Raw genomic sequence first — 21,993 nt, 5'->3', positions numbered from 1 at the left:
TCTTTTGCGCAACATCAGTTTTCTCAAAACCAAACCCCTTCATGCAAGTGAGGTTGAGCCACGTTTAGCAACTAAATCATCCGAAGTAGATTGCGAGGCTGTGGGTGTCTGCATGTTTTCTCCTTCTGTCAAATGTTTAGCCTAACCCACATTTGTTATCCGGTGTTGAACTTGCGGGCGGCCATGCACTAACCATGCCTATGAGAGAGATGATGACGTGTATGCGCAGAACAGCAATCATGTGACGCCCTGCTGCAGCCTCTGAATGTGTGCAGTTTTAATGCGTGTTTTGGGGTGTTTTTTCGGAGTAATTTAAATACTTGATAATGAGAATTTGCACATCGTTAACACAACAATCACAATATTATCGCAGACGATATATATCGCCCACCCCTGGCGTACATATGGTGTATAATGTGTATTGATAACTAAGTATGTCTAATAGTATACTGTGTGTACGGAGTATATCTATGTGTATATTGCACTCTGTCATCTGTATACGTATGCAAATAGTACTGTTCATATGTAAATTGCTTCTGCACTTTCTGGAACATGCTCTCAAGAATTTCACTCACCACACTTGTGCTGTGGTGATGTGACAATAAAATTGATTTGATTTGAGAGTAGCTTGCTCTGCGCTTTTACACACTGTCTGGTCTCCGCTGTGCTTGCATATGTGGTTTTGATCCGTTTCTTTCATTATTTAATATGACACTGATGTTATAAGCGTCCGTTTTTTGCAACTGATATGATGAGAAATGTCTCCAAGTGAGAGGAGAGATGAACTGACAATCGCCACCGTCGTAGATTTTGTGGTTATGGTGAGGGGTGTAACATTTCCGCAACACGCTTGAGGTACTCAGCCAATCACAACGCACTGCTCAACTGGCCAATCAGAGCACTCAAATTTAGAAAGGTGGGGCACAGAGGAGCTACAATAATATACGGTATCTGTAAAATAATGAGTTTTTCATCCTTTAAACTTGTACAGTAAACACATTGTATTGCACTGAAAACACAAGTAAATCATGTTCTTAATAATAATGTTTTGTCATATCACCCATGTAGCTTTCCTGCAGCTCAGTGGTAAACGCATTGCGTTAACAACGCAAGGTTGTGGGTTCGATCCCAGGGATTGCACATACCCATGTATTAATATATAGGATATTGCAATGTTAAGTCACTTTGGATGAAAGCGTCTGCTAAATGCATAAATGTAAATGTAATGGCACAATCTTCATTGTGACATAGTGACTCTCTTAAAACAGTGGGCAAATGCATCGAGAGGTGAGAACCATACAGGGATAAGTGACATTCCATCAACTTTACAGAAAACCAAATAAAACTAGACCATAGTTTTATCTGACTTTGGTTACTGATTTAATCTTTTATAATAAAGATGTTACACACATAGATGGCAGTGTACTTCTTGAACAGTATTTAAACATTTGTTCAGAAGAAAACCAAACATTTTTTTGGGAAAAAAATGTTACATGTGCCTTTTAAGGACCAATGTTTCAGCCTTTTTGAATCATCTGCTATCCACCGCCATTTTACCACAACACGGTTACGCCCTTTTGACACCAACTGAATTATTCAGTGATGAGTCTTTTGGCTTCTATTGAATATCTCCAAATTGATTAAGATTTCACTTTCATCTTATCGAGGACATTCATTTGATATATATACAGTAAATATCTCCATTTCACCCAAAACGTCACTTATGCCCCTCTGGTTCTCACTCCTCGGCATGTGAGTGGGTAAATTCCATGTCCCGTATTCCATGTAAAACTCTCAAACACATACGGCTGACCATATTGACTCTCTTTGCCAATGCATTGATGAAATTAACGGCTGGATGTGTAAAAACTTCCTTCAGTTAAATAAAAACAAAACTGAAGTCACTGTTTTTGGTAACAAGGATGAAACTAAAAAGGTAAACACATACCTTGACTTAAGAGGTCTAAAGACACAAAGCAAGGTAAAAAATCTTGGTGTCATTTTAGAGTCTGACCTTAGTTTCATCAGTCATGTCAAAGCAATAAGCAAATCAGCCTACTACCATCTCAGAAACATAGCCAGAATCAGATGTTTAGTCTCAAGCCAAGATTTAGAGAAACTAGTCCATGCTTTCATCACCAGCAGGGTGGATTACTGTAATGGACTCCTTACAGGTCTTCCCAAAAAGACCATCAGACAGCTGCAGCTCATACAGAAGGCTGCTGCCAGGATTCTGACCAGAACCAAAAAATCTGAGCACATCACTCCAATACTCAGGTCCTTACCTGCGTGAGGAGTCGGTTCTGCTCTTTTAGGACCTGGATGGCCTGAGGAGGTGCAGGAACAGAAGCAGGAGGAGAAACAACAACGGGCAGGAACGTCTGAACAACAACAGATACACACAAACAAATGATTGTTTCGTGATAATTAATATCTTAATTCTAAACAAATGGAAAAATGAAAGTTAGTTAATATAATTTAGCTTAAATGTAAAAATTTTAGGGCTGATAAAAGAACATTTATTTGCTGTCACAACCCACATTGTCTTCCCAGAAGGCACCATTTGCCTTTCTAATGACCAAAGGCGTGCTGATAGTGATCAAATAATTACTGTCGGCTGAGATGTTTGGATATGGTGGGTCCAGTACAGTGTGGGTTAAAGGTGTCCTCTGATCGGTGGGTTTGATTGAATCAAGTTACGTTAGGATGGATAGGATGACAGGGAGATGTAAGATGTAGGGTTTGATCTCTTCTTCTCCCTGGAAGCTCTGCACTTGGATTCAGCCCTTACTTCATGCTCTTCTTTACCTGCGTGTAACGAGGAAGGCGGGACGAGAGCCGTGAGGCGGGGCTGGTGCCGTGAGTAATAGTGGGAATCAGCTGGGCGCACACCGGTCCCGCATATCTCACGGAGGAGATCGGGAGCATAAGAGGACGTGCGACGGGACTGCTGACGAGAGAGGACCGGGTCCGGACATATGTTAAGTTTGTGTTTATGTTCTTAGAGCTGGCAGTCGACCGTGAGGTGGTTGCTGGACTTTTACTTCCGTGTTATGGTTTGTTTATTTTTATTAAAGTTTGTTTTAATGTTCGCCGGTTCATGTCTCCTTCCTTCCCTACTCTGAACTTTGCTACACTTAGCTCTTGGGTTCAGATCAGTAAGCCATGCTTTCTCTATCTCATCTCTTAGGTAATGTTTCTTACAAGTCTTCCACAGTAGCATTACAGACTGTCTAGAATACATCTCATCTTGGACCTAAAAGCACCACCTCCGGCTGAACCTACACAAGACAGAGCTGCTTGTATTCCTGTCCCTCTCACTATCCAGATTGGCATTACTCCATCCTAAACAGGCAGAAACCTGTGAGTAATCTTCGATGACCAGCTGTCCTTCCTTAATCACATTCCAAAGACAACATGGTGGTACCGATGAGGCGCTACTTTACTGAGCATTCCGCACAACTCCTTGTCCAGGCCCTTGTAATCTCTCACGCCAGCATCGTGATTCCCCTGCATGACGGAATTTTTGTCATCAGGGGGGTCCGCGGTCATCCGCACATCCTGTCCGCGTAAATTGTCAATGACGACCTGAACTGTGCATGTCCGCAATGGCAGCGGGAAACATCAGTGACATGTGACGTGCGCAGTTGACTTATTAGACACACACAGCCTACACTGGTGGGCTCAAGATCTACTTGACTTTCAACATGAAATAACAACCAAAAGAAATTCCAAATATGCAGGTCATTCATTCAGAACTTGCTCTGCTGCACTGTCTTCACTCTTACACCCCATCCAGAACCTAACCCTTCCATGAATGAGCCGTGGCTTGTAACAACTTCACTAAAGGGCACTGAATCACTTTCTCGCTCATTCCCCTTCAATACTCCTCGCTTGTGGAATGATCTTCTGAATGCAGTCTGGTCAAACACATCTCTCACGACATTCAAAAAACAACATATCTTTCCCTCCGGTACTTGAAAGGGATACGTGACTTCTCAAAAAAAAAAAATCTTTCTCAGCGTGTATTGTTCAGGCTTTGTGAAAACTAGTATCTTAGTATAAGCATTTATTTGTATTATTGCCTCCGTTTAACAAATCGCTTCATTGTTTCCTAATTTCTCTAGAAGTTGCTTTGGATAAAAGCATCTGCTAAATGCATAAATGTCAAATGTAAGTCTGTTACTAAACACTTCCATTAACAAATCTTAATTCATGTAAGAATCCACATGGAAATATAGTAAAGCCATGATATAGCAATGCTCTCCCACATGTTTAGCTATAATCACTTGTTTCCATTGTTGGTATAAGTAGAAGAAGGATGGATATTGACAAGAAATGCAACATTTTATTCCAACTTGCTGTTAATATTTCTTTTGTCATTTCAGCATTCTTACAGCTTGAAAAACTATAATAAAATCAAATAAAACCATCTAGCAGCATGAAAACATTTGTTAATATACCTAATCCCAATTTAAACATTTGAAATACCAGATGACTTTATTACTAACAGTGTCTCAAGATGCCAACGCAGGGTGTTGATTGTTTTATACTGACCGTTGCTGAAAATGAAATCAAATCACTGAGGCAGCGAGTGACATCCATAAGTTTAGGAAGAAGAACATCTAACCGACTTTGCCTAGATCCAGTGGAAGACGCCTGATGACGCAACACAACACATATTTGTGAAATACATCAGCCTTTTGCACTAATAGTAACTGAATTGTTTTAAATTTAACTCAGTTTATTATGGTTGTGTTCATACGAGGTGCTATATTTTTACTTAACTTACTAACAATAGTACCCAAAGAGCGGTAAACTACGCACCAGACTTCCTAACACACAAACACTCTACTAGAATATAATACTGACAGGATCATGAACTATAAAACAAGTTTCATACCATTAAGAGTTATCTAGTTCACAAGGTTCTGTTACAAAAACACATCAACAGCGCTGGGTCTGGTGACAAAAAACGTCGTCATCTCAGTAACAAGGATAACTTCAGTTCTGACACTATAATCTCTTATATATCAAAAGCTCGGGTCAAATTGATCTTAATTCATGACCGCTTTAAAAGAGGTTTTCGACACATTCCTTAAATATTTTTGTATTTTGAGAGCTGGTGTAATACCTTTATTAAGCACTGGACATTTATGCAGAACTGATCTACGCTCAAATATTAAGATTCGTGTGTCATTCTGGTACAAATTATTATAAGTGTAAGAAAAAAGAACTTGATCTGTCAGTGGACGTACAGTGGAGTGACTCTGGCCAACATGTCTCTGTGTCTCAATAACGTTGTGGATCTGCGTCTGGTACCATTCTTTTGCTCGATCTAAAACATCCAGCCCGGCCAACAGAGAATCTTTTTCCTGCTCCAACTCCTTCATCTGCTTCAGCTGTCAAACACCAACAAAACAATCAATCAGCATATAATAACATGACAGAAACCTCACACCACCCTGATGCACACAGGTGATTTTTGTCTTTGACCTCCGTTGAGATGTGCAGCATCACGAGCGCTCAGAACAGAAGCCTTGAAATGTCCTTTAAACAAAGTTCTCAGATACATGATATCAATTCCCAAATAATTGGACTTTCCATGACATCAAAACTGTCTGTTAGTGAGTATGCAAGGTTGGGTCAAATATTTTATTTTTGGCAAACAAAAGAGACTAGCTGTTTTATTCATGATGGAACACTGATGGCTCATGAACAACCACTCTAGAAATCATTTTCTCAAATCTTGTTAGAAAATAAATGTCATTGGGCTTTGTGTGTAACTGCTGATCTCGTGGGATTTTCACGCACAACAGTCTCTAGAGTCTAAAAAACAACAGGCGTTCAGTGAGCTGCAGTCCTGCAGATGGAAATGCTTTATGATGAAAGAGGTCAATGGAAAATGCTCAGAAAAAAAACATCAAAACTGCATTTAAACCTGCACGGTTTCATACAACAAGAAAACATACAAAACAGAGCGCAATGTATACTTACTGATATTTACATATAAAGAACATGTCAAACAAAATAAACAAGATAACCATATAAGAAAAACAAGCATATAGGCCAATTTAACTCCTGATAACAAAACCCAGATCTGACAAAAATATCTGACTTTATTGTTTATTAATACCTCCATGGCGACTGTTGTAGAGCTGGAAGAGAAGGCTATTTCCCTGCCAAACAGTGTTTTCAGTGTATCAGTGTTTTCACTGTTGTACAGCAGGTGGAGCTGTTACACATTTTCTGAAAGACCACAATATCTCGCTGAATCTAGAAATGGTAAACATTTGATCTGTTTTTTTCTGTTAATCTGATATCTGAATCTAAATCTGATACAAGATTGCTGATGATCTCACCTGTTTAATCAAAATGTTGCATTTTTGAAGAAACCTTCAGTACTCACATTTAAGAGAAGATAAAAACAGAACCAATGAAGATACAAGCAGAGACTGTTCTGTCATTTGGTATAGGGTTTGGTTATATAGTCATTAAAGAAAATGTACTGGGAGCCATCAAATTCTAGAGTTTGTTTGAATATATTTAATGTTTTCTCTAACTTAATTATTGTAATTTTTGTCTAATTATAAGAACTTTTATAGGTTGTAAAGTGTTTGGTTTGGCCTACACATTCATGCATGTACGAGATCAGGATGGCACTACCTCATTTTGAGCCATAAAAATCCAGGAAGGAGGTTGTGCCGCTGTGCGTTTGTGTGGTGGCCCATTGAAAGAGAAAATCCCTTTCTTTGTATAGACGGATGGACAGATGCACACACAGTTTAAGAGCCAGGCAGATGGCACTAACTCTTCAAAAAGTTATTCAAGTTTTAAAGTGTCAGGCCAAAATAAGTAAAGATTTACTTAAAGCCACTGTAAAAAAGCTCAAGAAATCGTTGGTTTCATCACAGCTTCACTCTTCATCTATGATATCAGACCATTACAAACAAACATCAGATTTCACCCGTCTGTCTGTCACTCACCCAGAAGTAGAAGCGCAGGGCTCTGCTGGAGAACAGGCCGCTGCTCAAGGGAATAAACAGAGTTGTGTAAGAGGCCCACACGGCCGGCCCCAGAGACTCGGCAGCATCCAGGCCCTGGGGCCCGACCCGACTGACCACCATGAGAGAAAGAGCCACTGGAAACCAACACAGATGAGATCACCACACAAAGACAGTGAGAGTGAGGGGATCAATGTAAATGCAGGACAGCGCTTTAGAAAAACAATACAGACACACAGAGAGAGAGAAAGAGAGAGAAACAGAGAATGAGAGGGTGAGAGAGAGAGAGTGACAGACAGAGGGTGAGAGAGAGAGAGAGAGAGAGGGGGGGGGAGAGAGAGTGAGAGAGGGACAGAGAGAGGGTGAGAGAGAGAGGGGGGGAGAGAGAAACAGAGAATGAGAGGGTGAGAGAGAGAGAGTGAGAGGGACAGAGAGAGGGTGAGAGAGAGAGAGTGACAGACAGAGGGTGAGGGTGAGAGAGAGAGAGAGAGGGGGGGGGGAGAGAGAGTGAGAGAGGGACAGAGAGAGGGTGAGAGAGAGAGAGGGGGGGAGAGAGAAACAGAGAATGAGAGGGTGAGAGAGAGAGAGTGAGAGGGACAGAGAGAGGGTGAGAGAGAGAGAGGGACAGAGAGAGGGTGAGAGAGAGAGGGGGGGAGAGAGAGAGAGAGTGAGAGAGGGACAGAGAGAGGGTAAGAGAGTGGGTGAGAGAGAGAGAGAGAGAGAGAGGGGGGGGGGGGAGAGAGGGACAGAGAGAGGGTGAGAGAGAGAGAGAGAGAGAGGGACAGAGAGAGGGTGAGAGAGAGGGACAGAGAGAGGGTGAGAGAGAGAGAGAGAGAGGGGGGAGGAGAGAGAGAGAGAGAGAGAGAGAGAGAGAGAGAGAGAGAGAGAGAGAGAGAGAGAGAGAGAGAGAGAGAGAGAGAGAGAGAGAGAGAGAGAGAGAGAGAGAGAGAGAGAGAGAGAGAAATAAAGAAACAGATAGACGGAGACAGGGAGAGAGGGGGAGACAGAGAGGGCGATAGATAAAGAAAGAAACAGAGAGAGAGTGAGAGAGAGGGAGTGAGAGCGATGGTAAAACATGTAGACAGTCAATTCCGACAGGCCATTTTGAACTATTTAATGTGATTATGAGTGTAGGTCACTTCCCTAACATCTGGAATCAAGGTTTGATAACACCAATCTTTAATAACTGAGATAAATTTGACCCGAACAATAGGGCTGAAACGATTAGTCGACATTGTCAACAAATATTCTTGTTGTCGAGTAGTCGTTTGATTACGTGACTTAATTTAAGGGCCTGCAATATCACAATTTGACCGCTACGGCACTGTAGCGCTCGAGTGTAATGCAGTCTTCCTGAATGCTATCGCAGTAGAAGGACACACAGCGAGAATTATGGCGGAGTACAAACGAATGCGAAAAAGTAAAGTGTGGGAAAGCTTTACCAAATTTAAAAACCTAAAAATGCGGTTGTGTGCAATGCATGCAAGGCGGAACTTGCCTTTCACGGGAGCACAACCAGCATGCAGGAGCACTTAAAAAGGAAACATCCCTGAGCAGGAGAGAGGTGACTGTTCTCCATCTACAGCTAACTAACTAACTTAGCGGTAAATCTTTTTATGAGAGAATGCAATAATAACAGTAATGATAATAACAACAATAATCATATAATTACAGTAATGTTATTATTTGTTTTGCAAAGTATAAAGCTTTGATCGAGCTTCGGAGTCAAGCCTGTTTTGATTATTATAACACTATTAGGTATTACATGAGAGAAAAATGATTATAAGAGAGGGACATTAAGTGATAGGAGTCTTATATCTTGTCTTTATTTTTTTAAATATTTTCTTCTGTTACTTGCTCTTTTTCATTAACTCTTTCACCGACATGATTGATGATTTATCTCCATTCCATTCCATTTTCTACCGCTTATCCGAACTACCTCGGGTCACGGGGAGCCTGTGCCTATCTCAGGAGTCATCGGGCATCAAGGCAGGATACACCCTGGATGGAGTGCCAACCCATCGCAGGGCACACAAACTCACTCATTCACTCACGCACTCACAACCTATGGACAATTTTTTCCAGAGATGCCAATCAACCTACCATGCATGTCTTTGGACCAGGGGAGGAAACCGGAGTACCCGGAGGAAACCCCCGAGGCACGGGGAGAACATGCAAACTCCACACACACAAGTCGGAAGCGGGAATCGAACCCCCAACCTTGGAGGTGTGAGGCGAACGTGCTAACCACTAAGCCACCGTGCCCCCCATGATTTATCTCGTCATTTAAAAAAAAAAAACGGTTCCCCGCAAGAGACGAGTTATTACGGCAATCAGTGTTTATACTGTTGTACAGAAGGCGGCACTGAAACCTAGAACCTATATTTCTTATCAGTTTTTAATGATTGATCTGAGTGTAATCTGGGCGGAATCTTTGACAAAAAAAGTTAATTGTCTCAGCTGTTTAATTAAAGTGATGCACTTTTGAAGAAACCTACCCAGATCTAAGCAGTAATAAAAAAAGAACAAATCAAGATTGAAGAATACGGTTTCCTTTGTTTAAAAGCAGAGACTCTGTTCTTTCATTGGACATATTGTTTTTCATATATTCTTTACAGAAAATGTACTGTGAGCCATTAAAGTTTGGTTAAAATGTTAAAAAAAGCTGGCGTAGGCTGGCAATTAAAAAAAAAAAGGCTGGCGGGGAAAGTGTTAAACTGAACTGTTGTCATAGAAATGCTGTTTAATGCTTCTATCAAGAGATTCGTTTACATTAAAAAAAAAATTGGTCTGTAATTTATTTATTTATTTAGTCGTTGGAATAATAGGCGATTAGTCGATTAATCTGTCTAATAATCGTAAGATTAATCGACTACCAAAATAATCACTTTTTGTAGCCCTACTGAACACATATAGAGGCATCCGTGTGTAACCTGGGAAAATTATTCTGTAGTTTAATAAACGCTCGACTCTTAGACTTCATCACCACACACGATGTCCAGAGCAGAAGTCAAATAGGAAATTTACCAAATTGCTGCACAACTCATCATATTTACACGCTTCATTCTGTACTCGAAAAGTATGTTAACCAAGATAGGTCAAATATATGCATGCTTTATTGACTTTAAAAAAGCTTTTGACTCAATTTGGCACCAAGGACTGTTTTAAAAACTTATTGAAAGTGCACAGGTGGTAAATATTATTACCTTTTTAAATCAATGTACACAGAGTAAATGTGGCATAATCAGATCAACACATAAAAGATATCTTTCTCAGCAGCATGGAGTGAGACAGGGTTGCTGTTTAACGCTTGGGCCACACATACTCCGTGTGCAGTGCATGTGCGGTCCGTATTTTTTTACGTGCACATGTTAACGAATTAGATCATTCACACAGCGCACACTGTGTCGTACAAATATCCTACAGTGTTTATATTTTATGGGGAAGGTGCATGCAGATAGTGACAATCGTGTGACAAGCATGTGGTAATATAATCCATGTTGACTTCTGCACTGGTTCATAGAGTGAAGTGAACCCAAAGTCTGCACCTCGGTCTTCTCCGCAACCTTCTTAACAACAGATAAACGCGATAGCCTTTCTATTATCATCAACTCAAACTAAACAAAAGAAAGCATGACAATAACGAAAATAGCGTTTCATAAACCTTTTATTTTTCAAATAACCTTCCAAACATTGGGAAGTTACTTAAACATTGTTGACTGATTCTCTCCGAAGACGCGGACCGCTTGCACGCAAACGTCATGTAGTATGTGTGGAAACTAGTGGTGGAATTTGAATTCTGCCGAAGGCATTCAGAATATGTGTGCTACCCAAATAATGACTAAAAGTAAGTCTTTGAGAACAGGTGTCTCAAACCAGGTGGCGCATTAGACCAGGGGCTCATCTCCTGTTTCCAAAATGCATCACAAACTACTTGAGAAAGCTGTTCTACTATGATAATTGGTGATGAAAATAAATGATGTTCAATAAGATGTACTTGTACTCCTGAGATAGGCGCAGGCTCCCCGTGACCCGAGGTAGTTCGGATAAGCGGTAGAAAATGGAATGGAATGGAAAGATGTACTTGTGTTTACTTCCGCATTAGCTAAGGGATGCTTTGCGTTTAGGTGGTACTTGAGACTGGAAGAGCTCCTATAGTACATTTACATTTAGTCATTTAGCAGACGCTTTTATCCAAAGCGACTTACAAAGAGTTAGGGAGCAAAAAGCGATATGTCATACAGGAGCCATAATACATTAGGTGCCAGCAACCCGGCGGCTTCAAAGCTGCATCCATGTTAGCAAGTCACGTTCGATGTGGTAATTTCACAGTAACGTTATGTTGTGTTCAGACCAAACGCGAATGGTGTGTCAAGCGCGAGTGATTTACATGTTAAATCAATGCAAAGACGCGATAGACCTACTTGCGGCGCGAATCGCGCGAATGAAGCCCTGGTCATGAGATGACAAGGCGGCGTGAATGACGCGAATTGCGCTAGTAACGCGAGTTGAAAAATCTCGTTCTCGCCCGGTACAGTGCAATTCAGATAGGTATACATCCGCGTTAATATCAAGGTGTAAGTCATCATAGCTTGAGTAGTATAGACCCAGCTCCCATCCCAGCTTTGAGAATAGATTAACGGCGACAATTTTTTTATCGCGCCCACCACTAGTGGAAACACAATGGCGCATGACCGATCTGTACTGCATATGTGTTGCTCTACGCACCGCATACGTAATGCACACTAGGGCTGCAACTAACGATTATTTTAATAATCGATTAATCTGTCGATTCTTTTTCGATTAATCGATGAATCGGATAAAAACAAAAACCAAGAAAAGCATTCATTTCCAACCCTTAATTCAAAAACAGAACTAAAATCTTTAGAAACTGCACAAACATGTTGCTCCTTGAACATCCCTGAGCTGTTATAAGAATAATAAAATAAATATAGATGCAAGCAGCAATCATCGGGTTCGAGCAGTCTAAGGCGTCTAAGGGGTCGACTAGGCTGGGGAATCCAAGACGGATGTCACTCTCTCACAACAAGAAAAATGACGGAACAATGACAGCCATGTGACTGGTTGAGTATCAATTTGGGTTTACATGCAATTAAACTGGTCTACCTAATAAACGTTTGTTATGTACATAAATACAGCATCTTACAACCAGCCAGACATGTGCCATATTTATAAATGTATAAATAAGGACCAAGGTTTAACGTTTATAAGTTAAATTTCGAAATTTTGAAATTGCTTGAAAATCATTGTACAAGTTTGCAAAAGTAGGTTTCTGGCATCATCACGCATCTACGTAGACGTAACAAGCCCCATGAAGATATCTCCAACGGTTCACGAGTTATGGCCATTTTAACTAAATATGCCACTTCCGTTTTGGACGTTTTGGCGACACCTAGCGACCGTGAATTGAAAATTAAACTTTTTTTCGATAATTATTTACATTCACACTCAACAGAATTCATCAACGTTGGTTTGGTTCCGATAGGGCAAAAATCCAAGGACTATTTCATATTTTTTTTTATAAAATGTTAATTAGCGAAAAAAATTGCATACCGGGAATTAAATCGGAGATATACGTTTTTTAAGTTTTGGGCAAGTGATTACACTGATATAAGACACTTGGGTGTGCGACAAATGGTTTAGGAGAAACAAGTGCAAACGCGTTTTTCATCACTGTAGCGCCACCTATGGGTTGATTTGGCTGGCTCCGTGTATCTGAGTTGCGACAAGGACTACTACCATCTGACCAAGTGTTAGCTTTGTCGGCTTTACGGTTTGGGCTGCACGATCACTTTTATGGCAGAAGCGTAATAATAATAAAACCTACAAATACAATAGGTTTCTAACCCTTCGGGCTCGAACCCTAAAAATGGACTAACACAAAAAAAAAACATACACATGTATGCTTTACATCTGCCAAAAATATAGATTTTTTTTTTTTTAAATAAAGTCCCACCTGAGCTGCCAGAACAATAAATAATTTATAAAAAATAAAGAACAATACAAATCAGAAAATTTAACAGGATTTGTTTGAATGAAAGAACTTGTTCTCTACACTACACTGCAGACAGACACTCGCAGACGCACACACTTACAAACTCTCACACTGACAGACACTTATTCATTAAATTATTTCCATCATTGTAATAAGTGCAAGGTTAATTTATACACCACATTTAAACACAGCTTAAGATGACCAAGTGCTATAATAGAACATTAAAATTAAATTAAAAAGTACAACACATACAAATATATTTGTCAATAATAACCTATATGGGACAATGCACAGAATATACACTGCAAAAATAGCTTTTCTAACTTAGTAGTTTTGTCCTGTTGTCAGTCCAAATATCAAAAAAATCATTAAAATTATCTGCCAATGGGGTACGAAAAATGATCTTAATGAGATTTTCAAACAGAAGTTTTAAGCATCACTTAATTTTCTCATGCCATTTTTCTTGTCTAGTAATCTTGATTTTGGATATTTTGATATTTGGACTGGAAACGAGAAATAAATTACTAAGTAAGAAAAGCTTTTTTTGCAGTGTAGCTATACATGACAACAGATTGATAAATGAATGGTTCAAAAAAGGCTAGTGAATAAAAACGTGTCTTTAGTCTTGCAATGCAAAGTAACTATTCCACCCCTGCTTTACTACTGTTATTAACGAGCTAACGCTAACTTGTCATGCTTGTCAAGCAGGATAACGAGTAAACACCCGATCACAATACGTTCCTCACTTCAAAATGGAACCAACGTAGGATTCTGTAGTGACTTAACCTGCTGTTGAACTCCCTTCCTCCTAATCAAAGACTCCAACATGTTTGCGTTCAGGTGCTGGATCATTGCCATGGTGCTCCCGTGCCATGTCGCTTTTGCATATTTTGCAGTTAACGCATTTTTCTGTTTATTCAGTGTGAAATGCTCCCGCACCTTGGATGACTTCGGTCGCGCAGATTTCTCTGCCTCCGCCATGTATCTTTTCTCTGCCTCCGCCATGTATCTTTTCTCTGCCTCCGCCATGTATCTTTCGGCTACCTCCGCTCGTTTTTTTATTTTCGCTCCGCCCTGTCTATGAGGCGCCGAACTCTGCTAGCATCAGTGCGCGAGAGAGACCGAGTGTGTTCACTCCACTCCACGCTCAAATAAAGTTTTTTTTAAAATAATCAAAAGTCTCCATGTTGCGCGACACAACGAATCGATTATGAAATTCATCGCCAACTCTTTTAGTAATCGATTTTAATCGATTAAAACGATTCGTTGTTGCAGCCCTACTGCACACGTATTATGTTTGGTCCAGGCGTACGTCCAACATTGTTTAATATTTACATCAATGAACTGGCAACCATGTTAAAAAACCATGTATGTAGATGATCTGGTTCTGTTGTCTCCCACCCAACACAGCTCACAACACAACCTAGACCTGCTAGATCAATACGGTCAGACCTGGGCCCTTACAGTTAACTTCAGTAAATGAAAACCATCACCTTTCAGAAAAGATCCAGATCCCAAATATCACAACACACATTAGATGACGCGGTCAGCTGTTATCTTGATTCTAGTTGGCCAAACGAATCTAGGTGCTGGACCGAAGACATTTCATGCACTATTCTAAACGGTTAAAAATAAGATTTTTCCGCACATACATTATCAGCATCATATTCTAAGCATCACTAGGTACATTATCTTCAAAAGATCTGAGAAAGTAATGGTTGGTGAACGATAGCGTTTCACTTTTTCTGATCACGCACAGCTCTGTTGCAGACATTAAACCACCGAACGCAAATCACAGAAGGCTGAAGGGGACTATCAGGGAATCATAGCAGCAACTTTTGGGATTAACCAATTACAGACTTCAAATACTGCAATGTTCAATGCGTGAGAGAGCAGGACCCTAACCAACACACACAACACCTTTTCATTAAAGATCTCGTTTCACAGGCAGTTTCTCATATTCATTTTGAGTGTCTATACAGTAGTATTGCACACGTCTTATCTTCGAAGAGTATTTAATTTAATCAGTTTTTTAAAGGAGAGATACAGCTGAGCTGTACCAATATATCACAAGCTGCTAGAGCTGGGACTAGTGGGATAAAACTACAGCATGAGCACACAACACATCATCACATCATCCCTTCGTGTTTTGTACATTATGCACGTATACAAACAAAACACAGACGTATGACTTAGTTTCACTTACCGCTTGGGTTGGCTTGATACCAAAATTTTGGCTTCAGTATGGTAGAAGAATCTAATACTAGGGCTGGGGGTAAACGATTATTTATGAAACGATTAATCTAACGATTATTTTATAGATTAGTCGACTAATCTAACGACTAATTGGACAATCAATCTAACGCTTATTTTTCTGTTGCTCGATTAGTAAAAACCATAATGTATCTCAAATAAATAATAATAATATAATTTATTAAACAACAGTTATGCACTGCAAACAATATTCTTCTTAACACAAAATAAAATAAAAAATATTATTTTACTGTTATACAAAATGAAAGACCAGCCTGTTTACTCTTTACAGTACCAGCATAACTCTCTTGTTCAAAAAAATGTTGTTTAACAAGAATAGTGTTTAACACAATATAAAATTCCTGTTTTTGCGTATATTTTGCGTGCATTGCATCTCTTTCTCAGGACAGGACGCCAAGGTTCTTTGCTTTGTCCTAGAAAACACGAAAGCAATGCATATTAGAACAACAGCTATGACTATGGGTTATTTTAAATCTACTTTTAACCTCATTGTAGTGCTATGCTTTGATTAGTTTATTTGAATGCTAACGTGGCTATCTAGCAGCTGTGCAATTTGATGGTGCTAGGCTAACCAATTAACCACCGAAGTGCGCAGAGCTCAAGCTACACTGCACAAACATGTTATTAATTTAGCCAACGTGAGTACTTACTTGTTTTTGTCTCCTTCACGAGTGAAAATGGGGTGCTTCCATTTCAGATGCTCGAACATTGCTGTTGTGCTGGCGTGGTATGCCAACTCCATATGGCAAAGAGCGCAAATAACGACACCTTTACGTTTGGGACTAATTTTGAAGTATTCCCATACCCATGTTTTGGTCTCCCACGTGTGTGTGTGGCGAGCTGCTGCGAAGTGTAAATGCAAAAATATGACGTCGACAAAATTTCGACGTCATCGACGCGTCGCTACAGCCCTATCTAATACCGGTAATATTGGTACCACATTGGTACCATAGGTGATTGTTACGCTCGATGGCTCGAAAAGGACGCAACAAAAACGGGGACACACAAGAAATTGCAAATAATGTATAGAATTTAATAACGAAATTAAACTATACACAAGAAAAACAATAGCGCATAAAACAGACAGGAGGCAGTGGTGTGAAGTGAAGTATATGAATGAAAGTGTAATGAAGCTAAATGTTAAATGTATAACCTAACCAAAGTCAAATCAAGCAAAACAAAGGAAACCAAGTCCAAAAGGGCCGCGCTCTTGGTCAATTGCCACATTGCCTTTTTAAAGGCATGACCGGAAATCAGCAGCAGGTGTCCTCAATAAACCCATCCGGGAACAATCAGTTACTTAGAGCAACGATAAAGCATGGGCCGTCACAGTGATCAATAACCAGCCCCAAAATAAATTCTTTGAAAAAATATTAAGAAGACTGCATGAAACTGCTGTTATGTTTTAATGCCTATTTTAAATATTATTTTTATATTATGTATAGCTATATATAGCTATTTATAATATAATTTTGACACTGTATTACAGAAAAATGCTTTGGTTATTTAGACTTATCATCATAATGTGACGATCCTGTCCTTTCTGTCCTTGGATTTCGTGCCTTGGGGACAGGGTTGTTTCAGTACCATGTCTTATGTGTATGTTTTGTTTTATGTGGAGACACGTGGCGGTATGTTTTGATAATTCGCTGCGTGTCCTCCGGTGTTCCGTGTAGCTCCGCCCCCTTGTTTCTCCGTAAGTCTTCCACTAATGTTGTATCTCTGTCACCTGTCGCTCATCTCCCGTTTGCAATTATCCCTCGTTGGTTGTTTCCCTTGTTCATTACCCTCACCTGTTTGTAATCGCCTTTTCGTTCTATTTGAGCTTGGCTGTCCCTGCTTTCAGTGTGGCGATGTAAAAATTTGTTTGTACCATGTTTGCTCGTAGCGCTTGTAGTTACTTTTGATCTATCCTTTCGTAGGAACGAGGCTTCCCGTGAGCTGGTTTGGACTTATTTTTCCCTTACAGCTCTCTTTCGGTTCTCGTGTTCCTTTTGGATTTACGTTTGGATTATTCTCTCACGGAGTATCGACTAGCGGAGTTTTCCAGTTTTACGGTCAGGTGTGCCCTGGCCACATTCTCTCTCACGGAGGTTACAGCCGGCCGTGTTTCCTATGTTTCTTGTCAGGAGTGCCCTGCCGATTTATTGTTTGTTGCTGTGTAACCTTGTGCAAATAAACTGTATTATCCTCACCTGCATCTGAGTCCTTCTGAGAACCGTGACACATAATCCCACAAATATGAACAATAACATTTTGAACAATAACATTTTGAACAACAATTAAATGTTTTAAGTAGTATACATTTTATTGATCAAGGATCAATAAAAATAAAACACTGCACAGTCTTCACTGTCTAAAATAATATCCAATGACTCTAAATAAAGCTACAAAAGTTTCATTTTCCCATAAATATGTGACACAGACTTATAAGGTTACTGTCACTTTAATGCTAATTATTTTTTGATGCAGGTATTGTAACGAACGAAACTGTATTAACATGCATCACATTATTGTGCGGTGTGCCCCTTTAAGAGACTGATCACGTCATTTCTGATGCGTGCTATGCGTGATAACGTTGATTGAGTTGAGCGTGAGTGAGATCCACCGTAGATGCTAAGCGTGCTCTACCCTTTTTCTATATTATTGTTTTGTTAGTTTTATTTTGTGACGCTGAGAAAGAGTAATCTCTCATGTTTGAGAGGATTGCGTTGCTTGTGTTACCTGCCATTAAATGTGCGTGATACAGCCTTTACGCCTCTAACCTCTTTCTTCCATTGACTTTGTGAGAGCTGTCCTGGTCAAAGCGTTACAATTGGCGCCTGAACAGGGACTTGAATCTGGATCCGTCATCTACTGGAAACCTGATAATTTACAACTCCGATCGAGCGTTGAGATCTTTGCAGAGACTGGTGAGATTAGCTTGCTAACGCTGGGTGACACGTGTGTGTGGACCGCGTGCAACGACGGCTAAGCTTTTTTTCTTCTCTCCTTTTCTCCACTTCAACCTGATATTTTTCTATGAAGTGACAGCTGATTAATTTGATAAATTTAGACTGTGTGCTTCGTTAGATTTTTTTTCTTATTTTTTTGCCGATGGTAAAGGACTGAGTGAAATAGATCGTTTGGGAACGGAGGATTATAATTTTTCCCCCATCAGTTTTGGAAGTGATCCAACTTTTTCCTCACTGTTTTCGAACGCAGACTGACATTTGGATCTTTACCTTTCTGTGATATTGTAGCACATATATAATATTTTTTTTCCCGCTTTGCGTGCTTGGAACTGGCATGTACTTTGTGCACAAACGGACAGCAAAAACTATTTTTTTGTGTGTGTGTTTTGTCTGAACTGAATTTGTGAGCACGGAAGAAACGAATTTCTTTTTTTGGAACAGTTTTTGGAAGTTTTTTTTTCCTAATTCATTGTGAACTGAACTGCTTGTGCAAACTGAACGATTTCTAACGTTTTGCTCTCATTTGGATGATCAAGTGACTTTGAGAACATTACATTCACTTTGAAAAAGCATGTTCCTTTGCTCTGGGTATGCTGATGGACAATATAATAATTGAACTCGCATAAAAGAAAGTAAACCTGTGTGTTTTTGGTCACATTTGCTATTTCACAGTTTAAATGTAGGATTATTGAATTTTTTTTAGTTTTCATCTGATGATGTGTGCATTTTAAGGTCAATTTACATTTTCTGGGTTACATTGTGAATTTTACGGGTGTAGTACCGCTGTTTATGTGAGTGCACAGTTACTGTGATGGCTTACTACCCAGACTTTAGTTCTGACTTGACCCACTCATTGCCAGACTTTGTTCCCAGGCGGAGACAAAAACCAGCGCAGCCTGCTGCGGGGAGTCTGGAGACTCAAGTGGAACGTCTACAAGCGGAAGTATCTGTGCTTCAACAGTGTCTCACTGACTCTCTCCAGCTGCCTCCTATGGCCAGTTCTACGCCACACATCCGTGTATCACCAAGCCAGGTGCCACTACAAGGTACATCTACCGATAATGTTTCCCTCAGAAATGTGACATTCTCACCACAGGCTAATTCTTCTGATGTGAGTAATACTAGTAGAATCCTTGCATCCGTACTGCACCAGTCTAGGCTTGAGCCACCTGTATTTGCAGGAGATGGACGTGTAAGCCCAGAGGACTGGCTCCAGTCAGTCAATGTTTACAGGACCTCACTCGACTTAACCGATGCCCAAGTTCTCCTTGAGCTGCCTCGATTTTTGACAAAGGAACCAAAAAAATGGTTCACAGTCCTTGACTCTCATGTCGTCACATGGGCCCAGTTCTGTGATTTCTTCAGGACAGTCTTCCTTCCCTCCAACAGTCAAGAACAAATAATGAGGGGAATCCTAGACCGTATACAGAGTCCTGAAGAGCCCCTCCCTACTTTTGTGGCCCACATGCTAAGTGAGTTCAGGAAGCTGAAAACCCCCCCACCCGAACAAGAACAAATCGACCTTATTTCTAAACATGCTCTTGAGAAATACAGAGTTGCACTCTATGGAACCTCTGTTTCCTCAGTGATGGATCTCCTCCTGAGGGCTCATGAGCTCCATGTGGTCCTTGGACCAAGTAATTGTTTCCCTACTTCAGGGCAGAGTAAAGCTAAACTTGACAAAGGAACTTTCTGTTACAAGTGCTCACGTCCTGACTTCACTTCTCTCACATGCCCAGACTGTAACCCAATTCCCAGAAGGAGCTCACAACGAAGCGAGTCCCCTGAGGTGCGTTCAGGACAGAATCCTGATGCAAAGGATACAAACAACGGCGAAAGCAGTAATGGAGGGGGAAACGTTCCTTTTGTCGCACAGAGGGAAAACTACAGAGGGGAGAGGATGATTCGCAGAGGCAATCCTCCCTCCAGAAGATGAATTCGCCTCAACCGACTGTTCCTGCACAACCTGTCCTTTGTCATGTGGAAGATCCCACATCCCCGTCCTGTTGGAACACCCCATTAAGAGTTAAAATTAACTTACGTGGCCAGGTGGTGGATGCTACACTTGACACTGGCGCATCACTTTCTGCAGTCGAGGCAGACATCGTTCAAAATCATGACAGATTGAAAGCTAAGATTCAACCATGGACCTCTTCCCCTATACAACTGGCAGAGGGTGGAGCATGGCTGCCCGTGGGGCTTACGTGGCTGGCTTTTGGATTTATGGGACAGCGCTTTTACCACTGTTTTGCTATTGTCCCACGCCCTCCCTCAACAGTAGTCTTGGGAATGGACTTCATGTTGCGTGCGTCCATTACGATTCACGTCCCGTCTAGAACTGTCGTCATGGGTGAAAATCCTTTATTCATGGAGGAATTGGATGGCGGAGCTGGTCTTGAGTTGGATAAAAGTTTGTTGTTCATGGAAATTCCAGCTTCAGTGCTTCAGGAAAAAATTGAAGATGCATGTTTGAGTTTTGACGAAAAGGAACAGTTGTCAGAACTACTTGAAAGCTTTCCGGACCTCTTCGATGGTCACCTGGGCCGTACTACTCTAGCAGAGCACTCCATAGAGACAGGAAATGCCAAACCAGTTCACCTTCCCCCTTATCGAACTTTTCCAGCTAAAAAACAGTTGATCGAGGACCAAATAAAGAAAATGTTGCATGAAGGAATCATTGAACCTGCGGCTGGTCCTTGGGCTGTACCGGTTGTGATCGTGCAGAAACCTTGTGGTGAACCACGATTTTGCGTGGACTATCCTGGGTTAAACCAGCTCACCACAAAGGATTCTTACCCATTGCCGAGAGTCGACGAGTCCCTTGACTTCCTTTCTCGAGGAAAATTTTTGACCACAATTGACCTTGCTCGTGGATACTGGCAAGTCTCCATGGCAGAAGCTCAAAACCAAAGACTGCTTTTGTCTCACATTGTGGGCTGTTTCAGTTCCGAGTGCTTCCATTTGGTCTGTGCAATGCACCGGCGAACTTTCAAAGACTCATGAACTGCGTTTTGGCCGGACTTATATATAAGTCCTGTGCGGTCTACCTAGACGACGTTGTTGTGGCTTCACCCACCTTCAAACAACATCTTGAAGATCTCAAGGAAGTGTTTTCAAGGCTTCAGTCCGCGGGGTTGACCTAGTTAAACTAGCCAAATGCCAGTTCTGTCGCAAAGAGCTTACCTTCTTGGGGTATCGAGTTTGTCCAAGTGGAATCCTGCCGGAACAAGACAAAGTAAAGGCGGTGACGGACTTTAGACCCCCTGTCAATGTGAAGCAAGTGAGGCAGTTCCTGGGCTTGACAGGCTATTATCGGCGATTTATGCAAGACTATGCTCGCCTTGCTGAGCCACTCTTCAACCTCACAAAAAACGATGTTCCTTTTGTCTGGGACACGGCTTGCCAGGAGGCTATGGACCTGCTTAAAGGAAAGTTAACTTCGGCACCTGTGTTGAGTTTCCCCGACTTTACTCTCCCGTTCTTCATTCATGCTGATGCCTGTGACGCAGGTCTTGGAGCTGCGTTGATGCAGAGAGATCAGAATGGTAGAGATGTGGCTGTGGCTTACGCTAGTCGGACCCTGCATAAAGCTGAGAAACCTTATTCCACGCCCGAGAAAGAGTGCCTTGCTGTCATCTGGGCCCTGGAACACTTTAGGCCTTATGTTGAGGGTCCCCATGTCACGATCTTTACTGACCACAGTGGACTTAAGTGGTTGATGTCCCGCCCAAATCCCACTGGACGT

General features: G+C 41.0%; 1 protein-coding gene across 2 annotated transcripts in view; it reads right to left on the bottom strand.

The window, feature by feature from the left end:
* Window positions 1–21,993, bottom strand: part of sapcd2 (suppressor APC domain containing 2) — a 44,959-nt gene that overhangs the window by 2,890 nt on the left and 20,076 nt on the right. The window contains exons 3-5 of one of the 2 annotated variants that reach the window (XM_056744885.1): window positions 5,259–5,402; window positions 4,558–4,659; window positions 2,286–2,381 (exon numbers count right to left, since the gene is read on the bottom strand). In XM_056744885.1, coding sequence (XP_056600863.1) covers window positions 2,286–2,381; window positions 4,558–4,659; window positions 5,259–5,402 — 342 coding nt within the window. The remainder of the gene's footprint in view (window positions 1–2,285; window positions 2,382–4,557; window positions 4,660–5,258; window positions 5,403–21,993) is intronic. The other variant, XM_056744886.1, reaches the window with a different exon arrangement.

Source organism: Triplophysa dalaica, chromosome 4 (genome assembly GCF_015846415.1).
Source record: "Triplophysa dalaica isolate WHDGS20190420 chromosome 4, ASM1584641v1, whole genome shotgun sequence".
Classification (NCBI taxonomy): domain Eukaryota; kingdom Metazoa; phylum Chordata; class Actinopteri; order Cypriniformes; family Nemacheilidae; genus Triplophysa; species Triplophysa dalaica.
Note: the sequence above shows the minus strand (reverse complement) of the source record. Positions and strands in the feature narration are given on the sequence as shown.